General features: G+C 56.8%; 1 protein-coding gene and 1 long non-coding RNA gene across 4 annotated transcripts; both read left to right on the top strand.

Annotated features, from left to right (window-relative positions):
- Positions 1-1,665: 1,665 nt before the first annotated feature.
- Positions 1,666-11,558, top strand: DACT2 (dishevelled binding antagonist of beta catenin 2). Of its 3 annotated transcripts, XM_045500322.1 has the most exons (5): positions 1,875-1,933; positions 3,456-4,852; positions 7,708-7,813; positions 8,734-8,952; positions 9,779-11,558. In XM_045500322.1, the coding sequence occupies exons 2-5, from the start codon at positions 4,652-4,654 to the stop codon at positions 11,335-11,337; spliced, it is 2,085 nt and encodes a 694-aa protein (XP_045356278.1). In that variant the 5' UTR covers positions 1,875-1,933; positions 3,456-4,651; the 3' UTR covers positions 11,338-11,558. The 3 variants fall into 3 exon arrangements, with proteins under 3 accessions (XP_045356277.1, XP_045356278.1, XP_045356279.1); XM_045500321.1 differs by lacking the exon at positions 3,456-4,852 and having other exon boundaries at positions 1,666-1,933; XM_045500323.1 differs by lacking the exon at positions 1,875-1,933 and having other exon boundaries at positions 2,005-5,227.
- Positions 11,559-18,405: 6,847 nt separating this feature from the next.
- LOC123609308 lies at positions 18,406-20,479 on the top strand. Its single transcript, XR_006717736.1, has 2 exons — positions 18,406-19,876; positions 20,014-20,479. It is a non-coding gene; the product is annotated as an uncharacterized LOC123609308 (long non-coding RNA).
- Positions 20,480-27,536: the final 7,057 nt, after the last annotated feature.

Genomic DNA, 27,536 nt, shown 5'->3' with positions numbered 1-27,536 from the left:
GCCACGATGGCCAAGACGAGTGCCAGGAGACTAATCAAACAGAAGAGGGTGTGCAAAACAGACCTAAAAACATTTATGACAAAGAATGCATAGCGAACCCTTACATCTCGATAATTAAAAGTCAACCCAATTTTAAAAATGGGCGAAGGATCTGAACACACATTTCTCAAGAGAAGATACACAAACAGCCAATATGTACACGAAGCCATAGGGAGATGCAAATCGAAATCACAGTGAGACACCTTTTCGCACTTACCAGACGGTTGTAGCCAGAAGGACAAATGCCGGCCTCCGCGTGGCAGAACTGGACCCTCCATACGGTGCCGGTGACAATGCAAAATGGCGCAGCCGCTTCAGAAAGTAGTCTGGTCGTCCTTCAAGAGGTGGTTCTCGGGGCGCCTGGGTGGCGCAGTCGGTTGAGCGTCCGACTTCAGCCAGGTCACGATCTCGCGGTCCGTGAGTTCGAGCCCCGCGTCGGGCTCTGGGCTGATGGCTCAGAGCCTGGAGCCTGTTTCCGATTCTGTGTCTCCCTCTCTCTCTGCCCCTCCCCCGTTCATGCTCTGTCTCTCTCTGTCCCAAAAATAAATAAACGTTGAAAAAAAAAAAAAAAAAAAAAGAGGTGGTTCTCAGTAGTTACCTACGACCCATCAGTGCCACTCTGAGGTCTGCACCCAAAAGAAATGAAAATAACTTTCAGCTAAAAACTAGCACATGAAAACCCAGAGCAGAATATTGCTAGTAGCCCAAAAAGTGGCAACAACCCAAATGTGCACCAGTAAGTGAACGGGGTACGTAACAGTGGTCTATCCAAACAATGGGATATGATCTCCCAGTGGAAAGGAACGACGGACGGAGATCACGCCGCAACATGAACGAACCTGGAAAAGCCTAAGGGAAGAGAAAAAAGCCAGGCACAAAGGACTGCCTGGTGCATGATTCTATTGGCAGGAAATGTCCCGAACAGGCTGCGGAAGGAAGGGGGCACGGCGGTGGAGGAGGGTGAGGATAATGGTACAGAGTCACTTTTTGGAGAGGTGAAAATGTTCTAAAACTGGTGGTGGTGACAGCCGTACAGCCCTGTGACGGTTGTGCACACACTAAGAACCATTGGACTGTGCGCTTGAAATAGGTGAATTGTAATGATTCCTGCACAGCATCTCAAAAAAAAAAGCGATTATTAAAAAAAAAAAAAAAAAGACAAGCTGAGGATTCCGACTGCAGATACGCAACAGGAAAAGTGGATAACACGCTTTCCAAATCTGTAACGAGTTTACGGTGGTAACGTGGCCCTCACAATGCGCTACTGGGCCAAGAATTTCTATTTTTACTTTAAACCTAAACACAACCTTTCACCGTGTTCCCCCTCCGGCCCTTTGCGGCTCTGCCGCTGGGCTCCCCCTTTTCCTTCGGTCCCCTCCGGCCTCAAGGGAGAGCTTGGGTCCCAGGGCCCCCCCGAGGGCGCGGGGCTCCGTCGACGGGGCGGGCCCGGGGGCGGCCGCTGTGACCTCGGGGCGTGTGCAAACACCGCCCTCCGCGGCCACCGATAGGTCCCACCCCACCTTGGCGACCTGCGGGGCGGGGGCGGGGAGAGGCGGCGCAGGAGGCCGCGCGCGCGGCCGGGAGGCTCCGAGGAGGCTCCGGGAGGCCGGGGGGAGGCCGGACAGGCGCGGGGCGGGCCGGGCGCGGGATGTGGGCGCCGGGGGGCCCGCCGGGGCCCGCGGGCTGGGACCGCCGCAGGGTGGGCGCCCGGCTGCGCGCGGCGCTCGCGGGGCTGCACGAGCTGCAGGGGCTGCGCGACACGCAGCAGGCGCGCGTGCGGGGCGCCCTGGCCCTGCACCCCCCGGCCGGGCCCGCGCGCCCCGAGCACCCCCGCGGCCCCCGCGCGCGCGAGCTGCGGCTGGAGGCGGCGCTGGCGGCGCTGCAGGAGCAGCTGGTAAGGAGCGCGGGGCCCCGGGGCGGCTGGGGCGCGCGCGGCGGCGGGGGGCCGTGCCACCTGGTGGGGGAGCGCGGCGGGTAAGGGCCGTGCGACTGAGCGAAGGGCGCCCTTTGGGACCCCGGGGGACTGCGCTCGGTTCCAAATGACGCAGCCAAGCACCGGGATAAGGAGCCCGATTCTGAAAGGCGCCCCTCGGCTGCGCCCGGGCTCTGCCTCCTTCCCCGCGCGGACGGACTCTGAGCGCGCATTGCTGTTTGTTTCACTTCCAGTGCTGCTCTGGCGAGAACGCCTGAGGTCGGTTTCCCTTGGCGGCGGGGGCTACGTGGGGTCAGACCCCGGAGACCAGGCGTCCCTGCTGCGTAGGTTCAGGGACGACATAGCCAGCGTGCCGAGCGCACCCCAGATTGTCCCCGCATTGTGCTCAGGTTAAATGGGATCGCGTCGTTGAAAGAACACGTTGAGGAAAAAGCTTGTATCCCATGAAAGCGTCAACTTTAAATTGCAACCTGACCTGTGAAATGAGGCGTGTTCTCTGCAGCCCAGAGGCCGTAGGTAGAACCGGGGACCCTCTTAGGATTGCTTGGCCTTTGTGTCTTCTCCTTGGCCCCCTCCAAGTGCCAGCTCCTTTTTACAGGACTGAAGACACTCGTCCAGGTTTCAGTCCGCTGTATGCTTTCACTTCGTCCCCTGGAAACAACTCAGAATTTTTCCAGGATTGCAGTATTTTTTTTAAAGGAAAAACAGAAAGGCTGTATAGAAAAATTCCTATCTGATGGGAGTTAATTCCAGGACTCTTCAGTGGAATTTTCTTTTTTTTATAATTAGAAATTCAAATCTGTTCTGTGTAAAAGCTGCTTCCTTAACAAAGCAGCCTGGAAGGATCTGCACCCTCACTGTCAGCTTAGCTCAGGCAGGTGACGGACTTGTTAACCGTCCCTGGACTCAAGAATCCGGAAGTGCAGTGTCCTGAGATGCCTGCCAGGACTCCGGTGGGTGGGTCGGGGGTCGGTCGTCTTCCCGAATTGCAGATTGCAAAAACGAGGTGGCAAGATCGGAAAATCCAGAGCCTGCCTTTGCAGACCGGCCTCTGCCTCCGGAGCTGCGGCGGCACAGAGGGCAGGGGTGGGCTCTCAGGGCGGCCTGCTCTCCCGTGGCGCCCGCCGCGCTCGGCAAGCCGGTGGTCCCCGTGACCCGGAGCTCGGCGCGCAGCGGCCACGGACGTGCAGGACAGTGTGCTGGAGTGTGGACCTGCTCCTCACTGTCGGAGGGCAGCTGATGGTTAAGTAACACACAGATCAGCCTTGTGAGTCGTCAGCCTCCAGTTTCCAGTGCCCTTTGGAAGAGATCAAACAGGGCTGGGGTTTTTGTTTAATTTTTTTTTTTAACGTGGCCGCCAGAAGGAACACGCGGACTTTGTCTTCAGACGGTGCTTGGCATGGATTGCGTGATCAAAAGAGAAGAGGAATTGCTTTTGTGTGACATCAGCTCGGGGCTTAACGCTTTCACATCTTTCTCGCAGGGAAAAAGGTAGGAGTATTACCCCTGCCGTGATCAGAAGCCTGTTGTGCGCAGCGCAGTTGCAGGGAGACCTCACAGCTGGGGGCCAGGCCCACCCGGCGTGGACCCCGCGTCACCGTGCAGGCATGAATGCAGGAAGGACGTTTATCTGACCCTCAGCGGTCTTGTCCAGCAGGGGTTCCCCAGGAAGCATTGCTCGGGATTTGAACTGCCATTAGGAACCCGGCAGGTTTGGCACGTTAACGCTTGCCAAAATGGCTGTACCTTTTTAATTGCGGCATCTAAAGTCTCCAAAGAGCGCGTGGTAGGTGCCCCGTGGTACTTGGGGAGCAAATAAAGGAACAACTTCTGTTGCTCTAACAGAAGAGAACATTTACCGTCCCCTCGTCTGCGTCTCTGATGCCCTGTGACCTCCGGTACTCCGCGGCCAGGCCCGTGCTCATCTGTTCATATGTTCAGGGAGATTCCTCGTTCCCTGAGAAGTGGCTGCTGTCCCCATCTCCGCAGGGGTTAGGTGCCCCGCAGCACCCACAGGGACGGAGATGCCCCAGGGGAGGCTGGGAGCTCCAGCTGCCGCCAGGAGGCGCTCCGGAGTCCGTGGGAGAGGTGCCCTCGGGTGGAAGCTGAAGAAAGGGTTCTGAGGACCCTGCAGTGAAATCTTTTCCGGAAGAATTTCCCAGTAGTTGACTTGGCTGGTCGTGACTTGTCCTAACAGAGGCAGCGTGCGATGATCCCTTTTCACTGGCGGTTCTGGCATTAAATATACCGCAGGAGCGCGCTGACTCTGCAGCTGTAAACATGATGTCTGGGATGTTCCCTGGACCCGCCAAGCCTGCTTCATGCACTCACAGGGAAATGAACTTGCTCAAGGTCGCCGGTGAGGGCAGGGCATCCACAGGACCGTGCGTGGCTTCCGTCTCTTATCCGTGAGGCTGATGTGTGTGTGACCCTGGAGCCTTTGCTGTTGATCGACGGACCTCTTTTCAAGCTGGGTAGTGACGCGTCCCTGCCCACAGGGTGCGTGTGCTAGCCACGGAATTCCTGTGTGAAATCTTTCCTTGGCGCAGGCTCAGCTTTCAAGGAGAGAATAAAGGGGTTCTAGAGGCCATCGCTTGTCCTGAACTTGAGGGCCGGTCTCAGTTTTTACCCTTTGAATCTGCCTTAAAGGTTTGAGGAGACAACAGTGCTGAGTTGCGGATGGCAGGCAGGGGAAATAAGGGGGAAGGAGGCCTTTCTCCCGTGGCTCACAAAGCAAGCATTTCAAAGGAAGGGATGAACCGAATATTCGTTTTTAATGGCGTTCCCTGGATGCAGTTGTCAGACTTTCTCATGGTCACAGAAAGCCTTGGCGGGAGGCTTGTCAAGATGCAGGTGCCCGGGTGTGGCCGAGAGTCTCAGGTGAGGGGGATGGGGGGGATCCCAGGAACCTGCACTGATGCCCAGGTGATCCCCGCGCCCGGGAACCGTGGCTGTGCTGTCCTCACCCCAGGCCCCCTTACACAGCTTTGGGGGACTCTGACACCATACTCCGCCCTGATGGTGAGCCCGAATGCTGGGGACAGGGCTGGGGAGGACGTGACCCCAGCGAGTTGCGGGCTGCTCCGAAGAGAATCCACGTGACTGCCACGGTCACGTTCACCCAGCGAGTTTGGAACGATGTTTTCCCTGCGGAAATACACGGGTGGAGATACTCTGCGGCCGGCTTGCCATGGATTATGCTTTATCCTGGTCTCAGAAGGGACTTTTGACTCTTGGCACAAAGTTAGATGCCAAGTAGGAGTTAATGAAAAGCTGAGACGTCAAAACCCCAAGTGAGGGAGGGGCGGGGGAAGGGTTAAGGAGGACGGTGTAAATCTGGAATGGTGAAGCCCTGTAGACGTGCAGGGCCCTGAGGATGCGGTAAATCATCTGTGAATCCCCGGGACCCTGTGTGTCCGTGGCCTCTCGACATTAATCAGAAACCACCCACTGAAGGCCTGGCTGGCCAAACATTAATCACAAAGCAGTGACTCTCAGCACAAGCACACAGGGGGGACTTTTTTCTTTTCGGAAAGGGGTTCAGAGAGGGAGGACGAAAGCCAACCGGGGCGTCCAGGGTGATCTCCTCCTTCAGAAGGATGAGAGCACGGTGATTGGGAAGAGAAGAGGTCAGGTCGATGCTGGTAAGCGTCGAGGTACGACCTGACAGGGCGACGTGGTTGATTTCCCGTTGCCACTGACAGGAAAAGAAAAGTCGTTTGCAGTAAAAATCTACACTAGCCCCTTTGCCCGATCTAGTATTCTTTTTTTTTTTTTCTTTTCAACGTTTATTTTTGGGACAGAGAGAGACAGAACATGAACGGGGGAGGGGCAGAGAGAGGGAGACACAGAATCGGAAACAGGCTCCAGGCTCCGAGCCATCAGCCCAGAGCCCGACGCGGGGCTCGAACTCACGGACCGCGAGATCGTGACCTGGCTGAAGTCGGACGCTTAACCGCCTGCGCCACCCAGGCGCCCCCCGATCTAGTATTCTTTACGTGAGAAGCCCATCTTTGCCTGGCTCTCTCTGCGACTGACGTTCACCTGGGTAATGTTTCCCTTTGTAAAAATAATCAAGAAGCCAGGATGTTGAGGCTAGACTGGATGGTTCTGGGATTATCACATTTTTGTTAAATTCAAGTCTGGTCTTTGCCGTGTTGTCTACTTCCAGACCGTGTTGCGGCTGTGAGACTCTTGCTGTCACACTTGGAGCTTGTTCTGAGAGCCCTGGTTTGGGTCCTGGCGGAAAGGGGAGCTCAGCACGGTGGCTCAGGACGCACCGGGGGCGGCATCAGGCCCTGGGCTTCTCACCCACTGAACCTCCCGGGGGCTGGGATTTGAACACTCTGTGCCCACGTGATTCCCTCGTCGGAAGCGCACATTGCTGCCGCCTGCCTCTCCCTTGGACTGAGTTCTCACGGTATTGGGGTTGCTGGAGTAATTCATTCCCCTGAGTCCCATAATTGGGGGCTCAGGGGAATTGTTCACTTTCTATATAAAAGTCTGAAGCACACATTTTCTCAAACAGGGCGAACCACGTAATTACATTCATTAATTATTTGCCTTAAACTTCATTGTTGAGGAAAACAAGAAATTGGCACAGCAGACCTTGAAAACGGTGTTGTTTTATAATCGAAAGAAGGAAATCCGCGTTGGTGAAACGGTCAGTGCTCTGGGTGTCCCGCACGTACGTTGTCTACGTGTGCGAACATGTGTGAGCACGGGCTATGAGTATTAACCACGTACACGTGTTACACGGGTGTTACATAAATACACACACACACAGGTGTGTGGCTGACGCTCATAATAACCCATTTTACGGCTGGGGAAGCTGAGGCCTGGAGGGGAGAGAGCCTCCGAAGGCAGGGCTAAGATGTGAGCCTCTAAACCAAGAAGATTTCAGGCAGATCTTGAGGCTCATTGAGTGCAGGCACTGTCCTCTCCCGCCGTGCCTCTGTCCCTGTCCCTGTCCCTGAGGGCTCCGTGAAGCCTGGAAGAACCTGTAAAATGGGGTGTGGGACACATGCGGAAGGGGGACTTTTTCTCTCCGGGGGGGCTTCCTGTCAGTTTCAAAAGTGAGAGGGTCACCCGGGGTCTGCTGGGTCAACAAATATGGCAGCGTGGGCACCAAATTCCAGGTCTGTTGCCCGTGAGCAGGAGGAGGTGGCTTCTTGCGTAAAACTGAGGACAGCAGCACATGTATCCGTGGCGCGTGCCGGGTGCCGCTTTTTAAAAAAAATTTTAACGTTTATTTGAGAGACAGAGAGTGCGCGCGTGCGTGGGGGGAGGGGCAGGGAGAGAGGGAGACAAAGAGTCCGAAGCAGGCTCCAGGCTCCGAGCTGTCGGCACAGAGCCAGCCCGACGCGGGGCTCGAACCCACGAACCGCGAGATCGTGACCTGAGCCCAAGTCATGGAGGCTCAACTGACTGAGCCACCCGGGCGCCCCAGGTGTGGTTTTGGATCCTGACTTTACGCGCATGGACTGTATCAGTCTGTCCTTATCAAGAAATGCCTAACTGGGAACTGCTGATTTTTTTAAGCCTGCCGTTGAGGGGGGACAGAGGCGTGAAGAGGGAAGGGTCGTGGACATTTTCCTCCGGTGACCAGAGAGCAGGGGACTGGCTCCGAGGGAGCGGTTTAAGCCGTATGCCCAGTGCAGACATCACGTGCGTGGGGCACCGCGCTCGGCTTCTGTACTCGAGACGGTTTTCTCTCCCATGCTGTCCCTTCGCAGGCCCGTCTAAGACGCCAGGACGTCGGCCTAAAACCCCACCTGGAGCAGCCGGACGAGTGCAGACCCTGCGGCGAGGCGGCCGACAGTGACAGCAGGCCCAGCTCAGGTAGCCCGCGTGCCCCCTTTCCGTCACCCCTCCTGGGCCCCGCCTGTGTCCTCAGCCCGCCCCCGACGGCACGGCGCCCGAGCCGGGAGGCCCCATTACCGAGGGCTCTTGAAGACGCCACGCTTCTCTCCTGGCACCTAAATGTGCTTCGGAGCCCGGGAGAGTGTGCACGTGTGTGTTCACGGAGAGAGGGCCTAGCACGGGAAGCACCGCTTCTGATGGAGGAAGGCTTGCCAGCCTCTCGCCTCTCCGGGTGGAGACGATTCAGGGTCTGCTCGGGCTGGGCTCACCGGGAGGTGGCGAAGAGCCGTTCCATCCGGCTCAAGCCTGTGTAACCGGTCACAGATGACGAGGAGCTGCCCCGTGTCCCTTACTGTGAAGCTGCGGGGAAATCGTTCCGGAGCCATTGTCCAGGGCACGTAATCCCATCTGTCCAGACGCTGGCTCGCGTGGCAAGCCCAGGGGACCACGCCCAGCACTGGATGCCGTCTCTTCCTGTTGTAAACTTGCACAACCACGGCCTGGCCTGGGTGTGCAGTGTGTTCGGCAGGCCCGGGCTGGGGGGGGCCCCGGTGGCCCCCTCTGATTGCCACCTGGGATGGACCCCACAGCACGGGGGAGGGAGGGACAAGGATGCCAGAGGCCTGCCCCGCAGGGGCTGGAGGTTAACGGTCACGGAACAGCCACTCGCCAAGGACGGGGGCGAGTGGTGGGGCGTGGGGGGCTTCCACTGGCCTGCTCGTGGGGCAACAGTGGACAGTCATGGGGAGCACTCCCGGGCATTCAGGAGTCCCCGGCCGCCTTCCCCAGGTGCCTGCCTTGACGAGATCCCAAAGCCCCCCCCAGCACAGGGGCGTCCTCGGGCAGGAAAGGGGCCGCCGCCCGGGGGAGCGCTGACCGCCTCCATCCACCCTGTCTAGGCTTCTACGAGCTGAGTGATGGTGGTTCCTGCTCCCTGTCGGCCTCCCGCACGTCCGTGAGCAGTGACCGCGTGTACTCCTTGGGCACTTTGCTGCCAGCTGACCCCACGGCCAGGCCCCGGTCAGCCGACGACACCACCGTGCATGGAGCCCCCCTGCCCACCTGTAGACCGCAGGCCACCGAGGAGGGCGAGTGCCGGCCCAGGCCGGTGTCTACAGGTAAAGGAGAGCCAGGAAGGCGGGAGGCCCCACTGCGGGGGGGATAGGGGGGCGGGGGAGGGGGCGGCTGTTGCATCACTGAGCACTGAGCCGGAGCCCCGTCCGCGTCCGGCGCTGGGCTCGTCCCACAGGTGCCCCTCCGAAGTTTCTGCGGGCTTTTCTTGGTGTTTCGATAGACAGGAATCAAGGGCCCGCTTCCATTCGTTACAGCAAGGCTGGCGTGACCAAAAGCGTTCTTTCTTATTACTTATGTGGACATCAGAAAGTTAGTGTAAAAGTCCTTCCGGAACCTCACACAGCCTGACGGCGCGTCTCCGTAACTGGAGGGGGCTCAGGACCCAGAGCGACGCGGAGAGCGTTCATTTCCCACGTGGATGCCTCCCTCGCCCAGGCTCAAGGGAGAGTCTCCGATTTCCTTCGGTCCGTCCCGAAAAGAAAAGGCTTCATCTTTGGGCCTTGTCAGCTTTGTAGGAGCAGACCCGGCCTAGCCGTGCCCGGTGGTCCTGGTGGACCTTTCCACGATCTCCTCTCCGTCAGCGCCTCCACGGAGGGGGGGCGGGTCCGGAGCCCCCCGCGCGGTCACAGGCGCCCGTCTCTCTGGGCACCTGCAGACGCGGGGTGAAGGCTGAGTGCGGGCTCTGCCGTGCACCTGCGACGGGGAGGCCCTGGGAAGGGGGCGGAGCTAGCGGCCGGCGAGACCCTTCCCCAGCCCCCCAGGCCCACACGGGGCACTGCGCCGGCCTGCCGCCCGCCGGGCAGGACGTGACACTGGGGCTGTGCTGGGTTCTCCCCGATTCACCTGTGTGCTCGTCCTTCTCATTCCCAGGTGATCTCGAAAGAGTCCTGCCGTCTGCGGTGGTGCCCCAGAAAGCCAGCACAGACCCCACATCCGCGACCCTCCTCTGCCACGGGATGGGGCTGCCAGCCCACGGGCCGGACCCCAAGTACCGGCGTGACCTGGTGTCCACGGGGGGCAGGGAGGTGTACCCGTACCCCAGCCCCCTGCACGCCGTAGCTCTGCAGAGCCCGCTCTTCGCTCTGCCCAGGGACGCCCTGCACGCCGACTCCCAGCCGCCCCCTAGGAAGGCCCCTCCCGGCCCCACAGGCCCGTCGATCCCGACAAGACCTGTCCTTGAGGCCGGCCCCGCTGCAGCCTATATAGACAGGCTACTGAGGCTGCGGGCCCGAGGGACCCCCGCGAGGAGCAGTGTGGGTGAGCAGGGGCCCCCATCCCCGCAGGCACTTGGTGGCCAGAGAGCAGACGGTCCAGACGGCCTAGAGAAGCTGGTGTGCACCCCCGGGAGAGCAGGAGCGGGCAGGCTGGCCCAGAGAGGGGACGCCAGCAGGGACCGCCTCGAGCAGCAGGGTGTGGGCACCCCACGCCCCAGCAGCCTTCCAAAGGGGGGACCCAAGCCCTCCAGTGGCTGCGTCCGTGGGGACACCGTGCTGGGCTCCCCTCCGCCGAGGTGTGGGCGTGCCCAGGTGGCCGCCAGCGGTCAGGAGAGGACAGTCCTGTCACCTGCCAGGAAGGCAGGAGGAGAGAGCCCCGCTCTGGCCCCCGAGGGGTGTGGCCGCCCCCCATTTGCTGTCAGCGGAGCTGCTCTCCTGGGGTTAAAAGCGGGCGCCCCCAGGACAAAGGCTGTGAAGATCAGGAGAGGGGCCAGTGACAAGGTCCTGAGGTTTGGGGGGCAACCGCCAGCGGGAGGTGCCCTCGCCACTCCCCAGCTGCCTCCCGAGTGGGGGGCCGGTCTCAGGAGGAGGCCCACGCCGGCCGGGGTGGCGCCCAGCCGGTCCTGCTCTGAGCCCAGACTCTACCCCGTGCCCTTCCTGGTGCCCCTGCTGGTGGCCCGACGGGAGGCCCGCGGGGGCCCCGCGCTGGCCTTGTTCCCCTCAGAAGCAGCTGCTGTGGCGGCCGGGGGGGAGGCACAGAAACAGCGCCGGTGGCTGTCCTCCGTGGAGGTCTCGGGCGGCCTGGGGCCCCACAGGCCGGCAGTGAGCAGAGGGGGTGGGCAGCGGCCCGTGTGCGTCCGGGCCAGGCCCAGGCTGCCCCCCCGTGCCTCCCGCGCCGGGAGCGAGTCAGAGGGCTCCGAGCACTCTGCCGAGGGTGCCTCCCTGCCTCCGTCCGCTGCCACCGAGACCAGCGAGGACGACAGGGCCAGCGACCACACTGCCAGCTGCTTTGGGGACAAGGAGTCCAGCAGCAGTGACTCAGAAGGCGGGGCCTGGCCTGGGGCGCGTCCCCCACAGCTCCCGCGGGCCCCAGCCGCCCGCAGGCCGCCCCTGCCCCCCGTGCCCAAAGTGTGCCGGATCAAGGCCTCCAAGGCCCTGAAGAGAAAGATCCGGAGGTTCCAGCCGGCGGCACTGAGGGTCATGACCATGGTGTGAGGCCCACAGGAGACGGCCTGGGGCGTCCCCGCCCGCGCCAGGGAAGCCGTCCTGAGGAACCGCGATGACAGCACGCGACCAGCCCCAACAGGTGGACGGCCGACCAGAACTTGGGAAAAACCATAAGAAAACTAGCCAAAGCGTCTGTGGGTTTGTGGACATTCATGTAACAGGCAGCTAGTTTCAGGATGTGGTTTAGAGATAAACATTTTAAAAAGCAACTGGCGTTTTTTTTGCTTTTGTTTTTTTTTAATGTTTGTTTAGCTAAAGTCGACCAGCGTGTGCATGCGAGCAGGGGAGGGGCAGAGACAGAGGGGGACAGTGGAGCCCACGCCGGCTCTGAGCCGTCAGCACAGAGCCTGACAGGGGGCTTGAACTCACCACCATGAGGTCATGACCTGGGCAGCCCAGGTGCCCCAGTGACATGGCAGAACACAGAGGAGGGCCTACGAGGGTGCCGAGGCGGTGCCGTGAGAGGTGCAGGGGCCGCTTCCTGCCGAACGCGGAGAACGCAGGCTGTTCCAAAACAGAGATCCAGGCACGTCTGTGAGTCCGGGTAGAATTCCCACTGTGCTTCCTGGAATACGCTTCGTCACAGGTACGAGGGCCTCCCAAGCTTAAGATCTGCTCTGGTAGCTAAAGAAGACGTCAAACAAACGCACCCTTGACGGGGTTTTATTGGAAAACGTGTTGCACAGGGTATCTTATAAGGACCGTCTGATTGTCCATCGTGGGGCACAGGAGGTGGCAGGCGGGGCCCTGGAGATGGGGCACACAGTCCGAGGGTCCAGCACTCCCCTCCGTCTGGGCGGCGTTCAGGGGTGTCCCCAGGCTCCCCTCCGGCTCCCCTAGCAGGCCTTCCGAGGGAGACGGCCGAGGGTTCCACGTGTGTGGCAGGTTCTGCTCTGTCCTCATCGCTGCCGTGCGAAAGGAGCGTTGCACAATTACAGGATTGGGTGCACGGTTCGGCGATCGGACACTCGTCTCCCGTCCTTCGTGGGGCAGCCATCCTCGAGTCACGGGACGGGTTGGCCAGGCCGTGTGTCTCCCACCGGGACGCGTGGACTAGTGAGGAGGGGACACGGCGGGTTTGGGCCTCCCGGGGGGGCTTCAACCGAAGACAGGAGGCAAATTGAAAGAACAGAGGCCTTTTTGGGGGACGTCAGGATTGCAGCTCGAGAAAACACAGAGGGCTGGGGTCTGGGGAGGCTGGGGATATGGTGTGGAGGCTCATCCTGCAGTGAGCTGGAGGCTGACAGGTCCCGGGGTACCATCGGGGGTGGGCTGGCCCAGCATGTGGGGGGACTTGGGAGGGGAAATGAAGGGGGGCCTCTTGCAAGACCAGGCAGAGGCCACTCCCTCGGTGGTGCTGCAGAAGGTGTGGTGGGGCAGAGACCCAGGGCAGGCAGGGCAGCGGGAGCCCCACGACACAAGGACTCAGCGGGGAGGCTACGGGCCTGGGGGAGGGGGCGCCCCGGTGACTGGGGCAGGGTGGGGGGCACACCTGGGTCTCTCTGGTTGGCCAAGGTGCAAGCAGGGACAGAAATCAGGACAGCTGTCATTGTCACTGGAGCGGAGGCATTTGGGGCTGATTGTTACAGAAGTTACTTCAGCGCCTGAACTGTCACTGTAGACGACAGCTGACTTCTGGCCGGGCTTCCCCAGGGGCGGTCACAGGTGAGGGCTCGCTGTCCCGGCGGGTGGCTGCGGGTGGGAGCTCCGTCCGTCCGTCTGCGTGCACGGCCAGTCTGTGGGAAGCAGCGTTGTGTTCGGAAAGGCCCTTATGGGGCTGCGCTGACCTGGGGCCAAGACAGGACCCCGAGGAGGCTGAGGCGCGGCGGGTGCCGGGGGAGCGGGTGCCGAGGGGGCGTGTGCGTGCGTGACCGGACCCACCGCTGATGGCCGGCCGTGGTTCGGGGGTCCCCGGGCTCCTTCAGAGTCACCCACCCAACAGCGACACACAATGAAAGGACACAAGGACACATCCAGTCACGCACTTGTCCCCGGAGAGAACTCGGGGTTCTTACGGAAATAGAGCGTTCGAATCAGCGTCTTTACTTCCATCTGAAGATTCTTCTGTCCTTCTGTTCCATTTGTTTTCCCTCTTATTTCCGTCTTTACCTCTCCCCAGCCGTGACCTCCTAACCAAGGAGGAAGTTCGCCACAGAAGGAACAAACCTTACGTACTTTCACTGCATCTTCGTTAATTATTTCCCCCACGACCATCTCTGGTCCCGTTTGGGACACGCGTGAAAGTTTCAAATTTCGGCCCCTGTGCCGCCCTTCCCCTCCCAGGGGACAGGTCATGCTGGCCGCGTCTCATACCTGGGACAGTCTACCCTTTCTGCTGCCCCCACAACTCACTCCTCGCGGCTGCACGTCCCAGAGCGGCCCCGAGCCGACAGAGGGCTGTGACAGCTGCCGTCGTGGGACGCAGGTAGGCAGCAGCGTGTGCGGTGGCGTTCACGCGGAGCCCCCGGAGCGTCTATGCCCGCATACGGCGGAGGGACCTCCTCTCTGCTGATCCGCACAACTCGGGAGAATTCTGCAGGCTGTCTGTGATGAATAACGTCGTCTTTAATCCCTTCGTGATGCCTGGCGAGACACAGCTAATCTGCTTAAGTACGAGGCTCATCCTCCGTGGCCACGGATTTCCGCCCTTGCTCGAGTACATCTGGCTCCGACTGGTCATCGAGGAGGAAGAACTAGACGGTCAGCAGTTCCGGAAAGCCTGGCTCTCCCGGCGTGTTAGCTTTGGAGAGTACTTCCTACAGCGGCTCTGTGCGCTCCTCCTCCTCATCGAGGCCAGCCTTCCAGCCCGCTGGGTGCCGCCCCCACGTTTAATTAGCATCTGGGTGGTTCCACGGCCCCTGGAGAGCTGGCGTCCCCGCCTCCTTCACGACAGGCCACACCTGTTGCTCTCCGACCCCTTCACTGGGTCCCCACTACCCGCCTTTGGAGCGGGTCGCACTGTGGGAACTTCCTTCAATGGCAGGTTTGTGTCTGCAGGGCGTTTATGACACGAGCGCATACAGGCCGTGCCTCGCGGTAGCCGCCCAGGTGCGTTCGCGGGGTGACGATGTGTGGAGTCAGTTTGCCAGGGTGCACTCAGGTACAGCTGTGTTTGTCTTCGAGATTCGCTCCACTCCGTAAATCGGAGATGTCCAACCTGGCAGTGATGTGTGACTGGCGTTGGGGGAAGCATCTCACCTCCCGCGACACGAGTCGCCAACTCCAGGTAATGAGAGCAGGAGTTCCTGGAGTCGAATTTCATTTAAATTTTACTTATGTTTAGTTACTTCCCGTCAAATATCTTTTTAATTTGCTAAAGTTCACACTGTGCAAAACAGTGGACATTTTAGGATCGGGGGGTCTGGCAGATGGACAGAATTTGTTTGTATTTAAGCGTGTTTGGTCAGGAGCTATCGTAAGGTCACCGCCAAAAGATCGTAGAGGCGACGAGGTGAACTGATAGGGATCCGTAAAAGAAAAGTCACTTCCTCACAAAGTGTCTCCAGGACAAATCCCACCAGGGCCATGGAAATCCAAACCAGCCCCTTGATTGGCCGAGGAAGCTGAGATACGTTAGAAACCCATTTAACACGAAGACTGTACTTATACGTATAATTTAGGGGAAACGATAGTTTATCGAAGGATTGTCAGAGGCCCACGGCCGGAGGATGTCGACTATTTGCGTTAAGAGAGGTATTAATTAACTCTGAGATTTGCAGCGCAGTCGGCAATGGCTGCTGTTTATCATCTACTATTTATTTATTTATTTTTTTTTTTTTTAATTTTTTTTTTCAATGTTTATTTATTTTTGGGACAGAGAGAGACAGAGCATGAATGGGGGAGGGGCAAAGAGAGAGGGAGACACAGAATCGGAAACAGGCTCCAGGCTCTGAGCCATCAGCCCAGAGCCCGACGCGGGGCTCGAACTCCTGGACCGCGAGATCGTGACCTGGCTGAAGTCGGACGCTTAACCGACTGCGCCACCCAGGCGCCCCTACTATTTATTTTTAACAAGTATCTATGACGAGTAGTTAATGTTCACTCAGCACACTTTACGAATTGCTTCCGCTTTTAATCTGCGGCTCCGGTCACTTCTGCCGGGTACATACGGTGGACAGTCCTCTCTACTCTGTATTTGAAAGTGAAAGACACTAACCGGAAAACTGCCAAGCGGCTGGGAAGCGTGCGCACCTGTCTGAAGTTACAGGGAGCACCGCGGACTGAGCCCGCTTGCCCCTGGTCCCCGCTCACAGCGCCTCGGGACGCCGGCAAGGCGGATGCGGGCCCCCGAGCACGTCGGCAGCACCAGAGCGTGGGAGGCTCTGGTCTCAGGAAGAAGCTGGGGTCTGAGCCGAGCTCTGCAGTGAGGCCTGCCCCGTTTCTGCCCTCCCGAACGGATTTCGGTTGTAGCACAGCGCTTAGAGCCTTCCTCGGTTGTTAAAACAAACCCGGTGTGTCAGCGTCAGGCCTTACGCTACCCCCGAACGCTGAAAGTTGGGCTCCGAGTGTGGGTGCTGGATCTCTTGGTTTCTGTTCGTTCATCGCCTTTTTCCTATTTAAAAACATTTTAAATTTAGAAATGTTTCAAACCTGCAAAAAAATGCAAAAATCGCGCATCAGTCCCTCTTGTGCTCGCCAACTGAATCTGACACAGGTTAACGTGTTGGCGGTTTTTCCTTCCTTCTCCCTCACTGACGCTGACACCAGCCCATCACCATGGAGATCCCTCAGCACAGCTCAGTGCCTTCTGCAGGGGCCCACGCACACCCACGCCCAGCGATGCGACACCGAGCCCGGTCCTGCGCTGCTCCCTGCCCACCGCGCCCGGACTGCTCTGTCCCCTCCCGTAACGAGGGGCACCTGATGGGCCAGAGCCATCTCAGCATCTTTCCGGCTTCTCGCCCGGGTGGGCAAGAACTTCTTCTCTTTACAGACATCACCACGTCCTCCCAGGCGGGACCTGAGCTCTTGTAGTCGCTGCAGGGGGGCTCCACAAACAGATCATCTCACCGCTCCGGAGGTCGGAGTCCAGAACGGGTCTCACTGGGCTCCGTGCAGGGCTGTCCCCCTCTTCAGGTGGTCCAGGGCAGGACCGTCCCCCTGCCTTTCCAGCTTCCTGGGCTGCAGGCGGTCCCTGGTCCTGTCCTCGGCCCACACAGCCAGCCCCGTAGGGCTGAGTCCTTCTCTCTGCCATCTCTCTGGGGTTCTCTCTTCTGCCCCTTCTTGCATGCCTGTGGATCCCTGTGATGACATTGGCCCAGCCCGTAATCCAGGATAATCTCGCCATCTCAGGCCAGCTGAGGAGCAACCTTAGCTTCCTCTGCAAACAGTAATTCCCTCTCTGCCAAGTAAGATCCACTCCGCATTCCTGGTACAAGTCTCCTGAGACCCCTTGAACTCCCTAAACTCTGAGAGTGACCAAGGTGTCCTTTGTTGTGTTAACGAGGTGACCTTTGGAAAGCCCTAAGGGTGGGGGCAGCTGGCCAGGGAAACGATCACAGGATTACAGGTTGAAATTTTCCCTCCCACCCCCTGACCTCCATCAGGGGAGGGGGGGGTGGCCGGAGGTTGGGTTCAACCACCAGTGGCCGAGGGTTTCGTCAATCACGCAGGTGTAAAGGAGCCGCCACCGCCACCCCCGTGGACGGTTTGGAGGGCTTCTGGGTCGGTGGACACGCGGGGATTTGGGGGGAGTGACGCACGGGGAGAGGGCGTGGAAGGGCGCCACCCCGTCCCCACACCTGCCCTGCGCCCGCCTCTCCCATCTGGCCGTTCCTGCCCGTTCTTTCATAATAAACCGCAGCTCCTCTGAGTTCCGTGAGCCGCTCGAGCAAATTAATTGAACCCAAGAAGGTCTTGGGCACTTCTGATCTACAGCCGGTGGGGTCAGGAGCGCAGGTGACAGTCTGGACCGGAGACTGGCATCCGAAGTGGGGGACGGCCTTCCGGGGCCGAGCCCCTGACCCGTGGGGTCTGATGCTCCCTCAGGGCAGTAATGTCAGATTTTCGTTTGTCAACCTTTAGAAGTTATTTCATTAGCAAAATGACTTGATTCCGGAATAGCAGTTCAGGACGAGTAAACTATGGTAAACCCCAGGCCAAGTCCAAAGAGACAAGGGGAAGGTCAGCTTTTTTAGGTTTTAGAGGAAATTGGGGACGGTTGTTTTAAACACAACTGCACTGGAGAACAAGCCTGTATTTGTGGCTGTTTCTCATCGGCTGCCGGTGGTGCTAAGTGCGTGGTTGCTCGGGGAGAGACCTTTTTCTCTTAAAGCAGGAGAGAAGTTCCGTCTCTCTCTCTCTCTCTCTCTGTCTCAAAAATAAATGAAGATTAAAAAATTAAAAAAAACAAATCTTATTCACAGAATTCTTCGCTGTGATATCATAAAGATATTCTTTTATATCTATTAAAAGTTAAATTTTGCCTTTCCAACCTAAGTCTTTAATCCACTGGTACCTATATGTGTGCATATAAGAAGGAGCTCTCCCTTTATTGTCGCGTGCCTTCCTTCCGTGGTTGTCCTCACCGCCCCCCCCCGCCCCCCCCGGGAGAAGCCAGCTTCTCACGCTCCTGTCCATAGCTCTGCCTCCCTGAACACCCGCATGTACCAGACTGTCTTTCTGGAGGAATAGTTCACTGTTCGTTCTTGCATCCAACCAGGACTCTAAATAAATTCCACAGCTTTTAGTGAGTACTAGTATCTTCTATGGGTCAAATATCCCAACCTTTATTCTGCAAAGTTGTCTTGTCACTTAGGCTCCTGATACATGGATGTGGGTCACAGGGTCACCTTGTCGAGTTCTGTGAAAAACTTCTTATGGATTTTAATGCTGTTGCCTTTAAATGTATAGGTTACTTTGGGGGGAACTGCCATCTTTATGATAGTCAATCTTCCCATCAGTTAACATTTTTTTGATTTTTTAGCGTTTATTTATTTTTGAGACAGAGACAGTGTGAGCAGGGGAGGGGCAGAGAGAGAGGGAGACACAGCATCCGAAGCAGGCTACAGGTTCTGAGCTGTCAGCCCAGAGCCCGATGCGGGGCTCGAACCCACGAACCGCGAGATCATGACCTGAGCTGAAGTAGGATGCTCAACCGGCTGAGCCACCCAGGCGTGCCCCCCCTCAGTTAATATTACATCTATTTTATGTATCTCAGTAGATTTTTCAATTTGCTCTTTAATATTTTGAGCAATTTTGGTTACATTTTTCCCTACGTACTTCATTTGTGTTATAAGTGAAATTGGAATTTTAACTTACATTTTCTAATTGTTTGATGCTGGTGTGTGTGTGCATTCGTGTGTGTGTGTGCATATGCATTTGTCTTATATCCAGCAACCTTGTTGAACTCTCATGTTAGTTTTAAGAGTCTATCCGTGGCTTCTGGGCTTTCCAGTGGACACAACCAAACCAGCCCAAGAGTTTGTTTGAGCCCCAAATATTCCTCCCCTTCCTACCCAGGTTCTGAAGCAACTGAAAACTAAGTCAAAATCCAAGCAGCCATAGGTCATAATATCAGCTCTATTTGAGAAAATGCTACTATTAGAGATTATATTATATCTGCGGACAAGTGGGCTTCCCGGTTTTAACCCCCAAGTCAGCACATTTGCCCACCTGATGACCAGCAGAACACAGAGAACTCGGGAAGGGCCCAGGGACCCACACAAAGGGGGGAAGGACGAGAGCCCGGCCGCGCTGAGGTTGGGGGTCCCGGCAAACCAGCGACGCAGAGCCCTTGTACAATTCCATCGTCTTCCTCCAACCTGTCAGGATGTTTACGTGCTATGTAACGTCATCCTAAGTCTAGGAAATTTTGGGTTGCAAGTTCCTAGAACGAAGTTTACCATTTGTGTTGTACGACTCCAGTTTCAAGGTAAATATGAGAGTATGTAACTTGTACAGGCAAATCCCTGAAGTTATACAACGTGTGTCTCGCTCTTACATGCTTACATATTTCGTTCCTACCACAACAGTGAAGTTCTACAGGACCGACCTCAAGGCTCTGGTTCCACGCCCCTCCCAGCACCCCAACAAGGACAGAAGGAAGGGGAGCTGTGGACCCCTGTCTTTCCCCCTCCATGTCCTGGTTCTCAGGGTTATTGGAACGGCCAATGCAGGGGACTCACAAGAACTCGCCAGCTCGCGGAAAGGAAGGGTGCCTCTCGGGGAAGCCTCCCCATGTACTGGGCTAGAGACGGAGCACATCACCCTGAACCCCACCATTGCAGGCACCCAAACCCTGTGCTCCGGGGGCCTCGTGATGGCTGCATGTGAAGGGGGAGGCCAGCGGCAGAACAGACACACGATGAGCCTCCTCTGTTCACACTCCATCCAGCGGACTGAGCCCAAGGCCATGGACGAGACTGTTAAGCATCACAAGACAACAGCAGAGAGCACTGAGCCCGCTGGATAGGCCACGTGCCCCTGAGGGGGGTCCTGGCTCCAGCGTCACCAGTCACCTCATCACAGCCTCCCCCAGGGGGGCCGGGCCTGGGGCCACAAAGGGATATGAAGAAAGGAGTGTTAGGTAACTGAGTTCATGCTACGTGGAAGGAAAGGTTTTCGGGGTGAGGCGGAGAAAAAATTGGTATAAAAGAGAAAAGATGTCTCCCTAACAAATACTGAGTTCAAATTCTAATCTTGTATTTGGGGGTTGTCTTTCAGCAACCCTGTGCCCCCCGGGAGCCCCAGCACCAGGTAAACGGCAACCAGAACGCAGGAGGAAAGACGTCAGGGAGCACTCCGTTCTGTTGTAAAGAAAGTTCCTCTAATGTCTCACAATTTTTGTGTAACTCTTGCTGGATATGCTATTTTAGGTTAAGAAAATGTTCTTTTCTTCCCTGCATACACACACATACCATTGCAAAATGGTGTGAAGCGTTAGCATTTTGGGAGATAGTTGTTTTTCTCTCATTTAATCTGTTAATACAGCCAATCACAAAAAAAAAAAAAAATTGTTCATTGTGAAACCAATCGCACATTCATGGAATGAACAATGTTGGTGGTGAAGTTTGGGCTCACACTTCAAATCACCTTGTTGTGGAAACTTTTAGCCATAAGATTTCTGGAACGCCCATCACACAGTTTCAACATGTATGAATTCATGACCCTCCTTTCCCTCTACCCCCGACCCTCATTCCCACCCCCCACCCCCACCCCAGATCAGAGGTTTTTGCAAAATTCAGACGGGAAATCGTCAAAATTTGTTTAGTGCATTGCTACAATCAGTTTGCTAACCTTCTGTTGAGGGTTGTATCCTATGTTCATAAACGAGATTGGTCTATAAAATTCTCTTCTTGTACGAGGCATATGGGGATGGCTTACCAAAGCTCTACCAGCTGATTAAAGGTGCCGTGAAGGTTTCCCTTTTGTTAGATCCTGATGACCACATGTGAAAGTCAGGAATCACCTGTTCATTAAATGTTCGGTCAACGCTACCTGAATAATCGTCTGGCCGTGGATGGGTTTTGTGGATTTTGGACATTTATTCTTTTTCCTTAACGCTTGGAAGTCTCATCATATTTCCATGAGTCTTTGAGTCATCTTGCAAATCTGCACTGTGCTGGAACCTCTTCCATTTCCTCTAAGGTTTAAAGCTTTTGGTTACATCAATCTGCTCACGATTATCCCCGAAGCTTTGGCACATGGTTGCTGTGCAGGTGGCATTGTTTGTTCCTGCTCTCCCTGGTTTTTATCCCAGGTCAGCCTTGCCGAGGTGTTAACAGTGTGCCTCATTTTACCAAATACATTTTTTCTTTCTAATTTTTTTGTCTAGCCAATGTTGCCAGAGGTGTGTTAATATAATTTGGCTTTCACCTGTCGTACTCACACTGTGCTCTCGATGTTTCCTCCATACTCCAGCCCATCCGTGTCGATGCTCCTGTCTGTTATTCCCTTCTTTTTGTTTTCTTTGGGGTGAGGGTGTGGTTCCGAGGGCTGCGCTCAGCTAAGCAGTCTCACAACCAAGTTAGCGAAGTCCTACGACCTGGATCTGCAGTGTTTGTGTGGGCACGAGCTGGTAAATGTTTGCAGTTTCCAGGAGACTATGCTTTCTTCTCTGGCTTGTGAGTTATTTAGAAGGTCTTTAAGGGGAGCCGGGGGACTCAGTTAAGCATCCGACTTCGGCTCAGGTCGTGATCTCATAGGTCGTGAGTTCGAGCCCTGCGTCGGGCTCTGTGCTGAGGGCCCCGGAGCCTGGAACCTGCTTCGGATTCTGTGTCTCCCTCTCTCTCTGCCCCTCCCCCACACACACCTTCTCTCTCAAAAATAAATAAACGTTAAGAAACCTTTTTTAAAAAAGAAGGTCTTTAACGGCTTCCGGTCTTTCAGTTATTCCTTCCGACTCACTGTGGGGTCGATGAATCTAGACCCTGTGCGGACGGTTCTTCTCGTTCTGTTGTTTGCACTTCCTGTTTCTCGGGATTCATCGTTACCTTCTCGGGTCAGTCTGGGGTGCTTGTTGTTGGCTTGTTGTTGGCTGGGGTGCTTGTTGGGTCAGTCTGGGGTGCTGGTTGTTGTGCTTCTCCTTACCATTTCTGCGTCTTTCTGTAACGTCCGTCCGGCCTGGCGCATCGCCACCAGCCCGTCAGGCTTTGTATTTTCCTCACAGATTCACATCATTCACTTTCAACCCGTCTGGTGTGTCCCGTTCCTCGTATTACAAGGTCTACTTGGATTCCCTGACAAGTACTGGGTTTATTTGAATTTTTCCAATATCGAAATGTGCTCGCTATCATACTTTTTCTTTATTTTACCCCACTTTTAAAAATTTCCTCTCATTCTGTGTACTAGTTGGAAAGGCATGGAATATTTTCATTTTTTCTTAGCGAGCGGGGGAGGGACACAGAGAGAGAGAGAGAGAGAGAGAGAGAGAATCCCAAGCAGGCTCCACGCTGTCAGCACGGAGCCCCACGTGGGGCTCGAACCTACGAACTGTGAAATCATGACCTGAGATGACATCAGGAGTCGGATGCTTAATTGAGCCACCTGGGCGCCCCGGAAAGGTACATATTTTTAAATGTAATTTTTTTTTTTTTTGGATTTTTAAGTATAATCTCTATTTCAGTGGTCGTGCTTCATACTTTGACTCACACAACAAAGTTTGGATTTACCAGCTGTGTTTCCTCCCCTGTGATGCAGATACCACAGAGCGCGCAGGCTCCACGCCCTCCTTGTCCGATCGGCCGTGCCCTACTCGCCGGGTCTTAGCTGCGTCTTGCCGCAGCCTCCGCCGTGGCCTGTTACGACTGCCGCCGTGACGTCCCTCAGCATCGTGTGCAGAACCACGTTTACAGCTCCTGGGACCAAAGTCGGGGTGCTCTCCTTCCCTCTGGTTGTATTTTTCTTCTTCTTTAAGAACAACTTTTAGAAGCTGTTCCTTTGAGGGCTCAAGGTCTCATTCTGGGCCTGAAATTTCCCTGATGTGGCTGTCGCCCTGAAATGGCGCTTTGCCTGGGAACAGCCTTGGACGGACAGCGGCATCCCCGAGACGCTCAACGTCACCTCCCGGGTCCTGCTGTCCTGGTCACAGCTCCTCCGTCTTATGTTATGTGTGAGCGTGCCTTACAAGCGATAGCACCCGGTGATTGTGTAAAATAATAAAACTGCTTGTAAGGGAAGACGCCTCAGACTTCATGAACTGCGGCGTTACTGACGAACGGGCTGTGGCCTGTTTCGCTGTCGCAGGCCATCTCTCCTCTCCCTCCCTCTCCGCCTCTTGTCTTTGCAAGTATTTCTTTCCTTGTCTTCCCTTCCTTCTCTCCTTTCATTCTTCCCACGCATTCGTATTTTCTGAAGATCCCTGACGTGCGTTTAAATTTACAAAACGTCCGCCCCCAGAAATTCTGTGTCCGCAGCAGAGAGGCCTTTTCTCTCGTTCTGCCTTTTGCAAGAACGTTACCATGTTCCGTGGGCGAAAATGTGGGGCTGGGTGATTCTCCGCTGTCGGGACGGTCAGCAGACTCCCTGGCCTCCACTCCCAGACGGCCGCGGCCCCCCCCAGCTGTGACACTGTGTCTGCAGACTCCCCCCCAGACAGCCACTGCACTGGACCACGCTCCGCACTCACTGAACCGGGGCGCCAGCGTCCCGTCCTGGGCGCTAAGTGTGTGCTCAGCGCACGCTCTCCAGTGACGGGCACAGGCCATACGTGCGTCCAGGAGCGCGTCTGTAGGAAGAATGTTCCCTGTTTCCCTTAGCTTGTGACTCACCTGCCTTAGCTTGTGACCGGAGGCTTCTCGTTTCCCAAAATGGGGGGTGAAAAACAGAAGTAAACGCATTTTCAAATGTCTTCTTGCAACTTAATTCTTTTGAGAAAATTCTCCCACTTTTCCCAAAGACTTCTTCCGGGCTGTCTTCGTCGTGCTGTCGGGTTTCCTACTGCTCCACCCACGTTTCCGGGACACGGGACCTCGGAGAGCAGAGTCCGTGGCAGAGGCGCGGAGGGCGGGCTCACCCACAGCCACGAAGGGGAGCAGGGCCACAGCGCCCAGGCTGGGGCCGCCCCTCGCCGCACGCCGGCGTGAGCCACAGCTGGGTTTGGATGGACGGGCTTTTTGTCGGCGAGAGTCACTAGTGTGCAGACTGGCGTTTCAGATCTGCACACAGGAAAAGGGCATTTGCTCGTGTACCAGACGCATCAAAATCAAGGAGAGGATAAGCGGAAATTAGTTCCGGATGAACAGACGTGACTAAAATGCAGAAGGAAGTAAAGGCGAGCACGGAAGACGACTCGGAAGCAATTGCTCTCTACCCGTGCGTCCATCTATGTGTCTGCGTCCCTCTCCACTTTGACAGGAAAAGCAAGAGAGCTGACAGGTCGCTTGAGAGCCTCCGTGAAGTCAGCCCAAGCCCTTCAGTTCAAAGGTCACCATCAGGGAGCTGCCCGACTCCCTAACCCTCTCGCGTTTCCAGGGAGCCTGTGTTCAAGGCAAACAGAAGGACGGGAGCCAAGGGCCATGGGGAGAGTCGCGGGGGCTGGGGGATGATGGATGTGTTTACGGGACTCCTGATCCCCTCCTGCCCCTGCGGGTGGAGGTCACAGCTGCGAAGGTGATTTCATAAGGCCCCTCCCTGCGGTGACCTGCCCTCACCCCCTTCCCACCCACACCGAGTCATGTCCTGGCACATCTGTCCTGGGAGCCCTCATGGGCGAGGCGCGTGGGGACGCCACGCTGGCCGGCCGGCTGCACTCCCCAGGCCTCAGGTTATAAGATACAAGTTTGTCTTCCTCTGTCAGCTGCTGACCTGGGGCCAAGGATAAGGCAGCACTGAGTGTCCGTCTTCAGGAATAAATGTCCCTGCAGCAGGGGCGGGCGTGTGGGATAAGAGGCAGGTGAAGGACTGGGTGCCCGGGGCGGGGGAGGGCGGCCGGGCCACACGGCCCAGCGGTGACAGCGCTGGTGTCCCGGGTCATTCTCTGGGCTGTTTCTCCAACTGCCCGGAACGGCTCCAATGGCCAACAGCTGTGTGCGAGGCCACGCCAGGGACTGACCCACGGCAGTCACAAAAACAAGTTGTGTCAACCCAAAAATGTGTGATGCTTTAAGAAAAACATCTACTGGCAAGTGATTGTCCCCACAGTGTTAATGCTTCTTGTTCTCAAGCATTTTAATGTGCTTTTCTCTCCCCAACCTCCTTCAGCACCGGCTTCACCCACGGCCAGAGGCATCGCTTGTAACTTCCAAAGCAGTGTTTTATTTAAAAAAAAAAAAAATTATTTTTTATTTTTTTTTTTTTGCTGTTAATTTATTTTTGAGAGAGAGACAGAGCGTGAGCGGGGGAGGGGCAGAGAGAGAGGGAGACACAGAATCCGAAGCAGGCTCCGGGCTCTGAGCCGTCAGCCCAGAGCCCGACGCGGGAGATCATGACCTGGGCCGAACTTGGACGAACAGACTGAGCCCCACAGGCGCCACCAAAGCAGGACCTTAAACCTTGCGGTGGAACAAGGGTTTCAGAGGCAGGACCTGGGAAGGAGGGGCCAGACCCAGCTGGCGTGCATGACCCCCACCCGCTGGGGACGGGCAGGGGCTCGTGGGTCTGACCCAGGAGGGGTCCGAGACCAGCCGGGCCCGCAGGGTGGACATTGCCAAGTCCCTTAACTTTGCACACGCTCATCTTCCTGGTTCAGAAAACAAAGATGGCGGCCGTTTGGACACAACTTATAAAAGACAGCGGGCCTGTCGCCACAAAGTGAGGATCTGTTGCCACCCACCCTGGTTTTTACGTGCAAAGCCCCAGGTTTCCAGACCCGCGTGTATAGATGCTGTCCCCGGTGTTTGTCATTTGTGCACCGAAATAACAAAACACTCGCAGGACAGTTTATCCCCCCAAACAAATACGGTTTCCAACATTGAGTCAAGGACGAGGTTTTACGAACCCCTGCGCTCGTCTTCTGCATCAGGTAACAATGAGGGGCTTGTTGCTTGGTGGACGGCACCCTTGTGAGGGTTTCGCGCTGAGCAGGGTGCTGGTTGGTGCAGGAGCCCAGCCCCCGGGGCGCTGTCCTGCCTTTCTGATCCGCGCAGGGACGCTTTTGAACTGGCAGAGGTTTGCCTGAAAGGCCCGGTGGTGTTCCGTCTGGTTGTTTTCAGAGCCGGCTGGGAAAGAGATCCGTGTAGATCGGGTGCCGAGAAAGCGGTAGGCGCGCCTGGTTTCACTTTCTAACCCATTCAGCTTGGTCTGGAGAAGCGGTTTCCTCTCTGGGTGAGGCACCGAGGACCTGAACGCCCGCTGCGTCCCGACACAGGTGCCCAGGCCTCTGCGGGGGATCCGTGTGAGGGAGACTGGAGGGGGTGAGAGGGGTGGCACCCTCCCGCGGCCCCAGGACGGAAGCGGGAGCCGGGATGCACCCTGGGGCCGCCCAGAGCAGGGCTCCGGACCCCCAGAGAGCCCCGCCCCCCACCCCAGGCCTGCACTCTGTCACCTGTCGGCCCAGCGTACAGAGCTCTCAGCCTTCCTTCTCCCCAGAGGAGAAACGGGGGCCGCTATGGACTGAGGGGGGCGGGATGAAGGGACCCAGCCTGAGCCCAGGGGGCACGAAATCCCACCCAGTTAAAACCTACTGCCTGAGAGCCCGCAGCCTCTCTGCCGTGCGGAGGAACAGCCTGAACCCAAACCCGTCGTCCCTCGCCCCGAGTCACCGCCAGAATCTGCTGGGTTGGGTGGGCAGCCTGGCAGGGGACATTCGGGCACATTTCCGGGCCGTGTGCTCCGACTGACCTCAGGGGGATATCAGGAGAGCGAGAGGTAGACTGTCTCCACGTCCGCCTCGGGGGGGGGGGGGGGGGCTGCTTGAACTGGGCTGAGAGAGCGGCTTGTCGCTTGTGTTTATTCTGTGTAGCACCTGCTACTGGCGGGGAAGGGGGGTCATTCGCCTCCACAAAATACAACATGTCACGCGTGACGGGTCCACCTTTCGGGATGTTACCTCGCCTGCAAACCCAGCAAACTGAATCCCACGCTTAGCATTTCTACCTGTGGCTGAAGAGGTCTTGGGTCTCTGGGAGTTTCTTGTAGACAACGGTGCCCACCCTGCCAGGGTGGAGATTTCTGCTGTTCCTGAGAAAAGGTCCCTCCTGTTGGGTGTCGGGGCCCGGCAGCGGGCTCTGGGATGCACGTCCGTCCCTCTTCTGCTCCTCCAGCGTCTTCCCCTCCACACTCCGGGGACCCGCGGGAGGGGGCAGTCTTCACGGTCAGTGCCGTGACGACAGAGGGGCGGGACGCGGCCGTGGCTAATCACAAGGGCCTCACCAGGACCTGGGCCTCGAGCAAGCGACCCGACCCCAGGTGCAGCCGGGATGAGAGGTGTGCTGCTCGGTCATCTCCGATTAGTGGGCCTTCCAAAGGGAAAGAAAGTTGGCAAGGTGAAAATCAGCACACGGGTCAGCCAAAGTTATGAGATATTAGGAATCCAAATTAGTAACCTGGAGACCAATTAAGGGCGCCTCAGATGCCCCGGGTAATGGACGAGTTAACAGGTTTGGCCTTTTCGTGACATGGGATACTCAGACGATCCAGATGCTACAAAGTTAATTCGACCAGGACGGCAAACGAGACGCAAACAAATACAAGAAATCACGGTAAAATTGAGACTCACCTATTTAACATCCTGCGTAAGTAGATCTGGGCTTCGTTTCTGTACACGGCTCCTACTCTTAGGTTAAAAGGCAAAGTAAATAGTAATTTTT

The sequence above is a fragment of the Leopardus geoffroyi genome, chromosome B2 (genome assembly GCF_018350155.1).
Source record: "Leopardus geoffroyi isolate Oge1 chromosome B2, O.geoffroyi_Oge1_pat1.0, whole genome shotgun sequence".
NCBI lineage: Eukaryota > Metazoa > Chordata > Mammalia > Carnivora > Felidae > Leopardus > Leopardus geoffroyi.
This window is presented reverse-complemented; position numbering and strand designations above follow the sequence as displayed.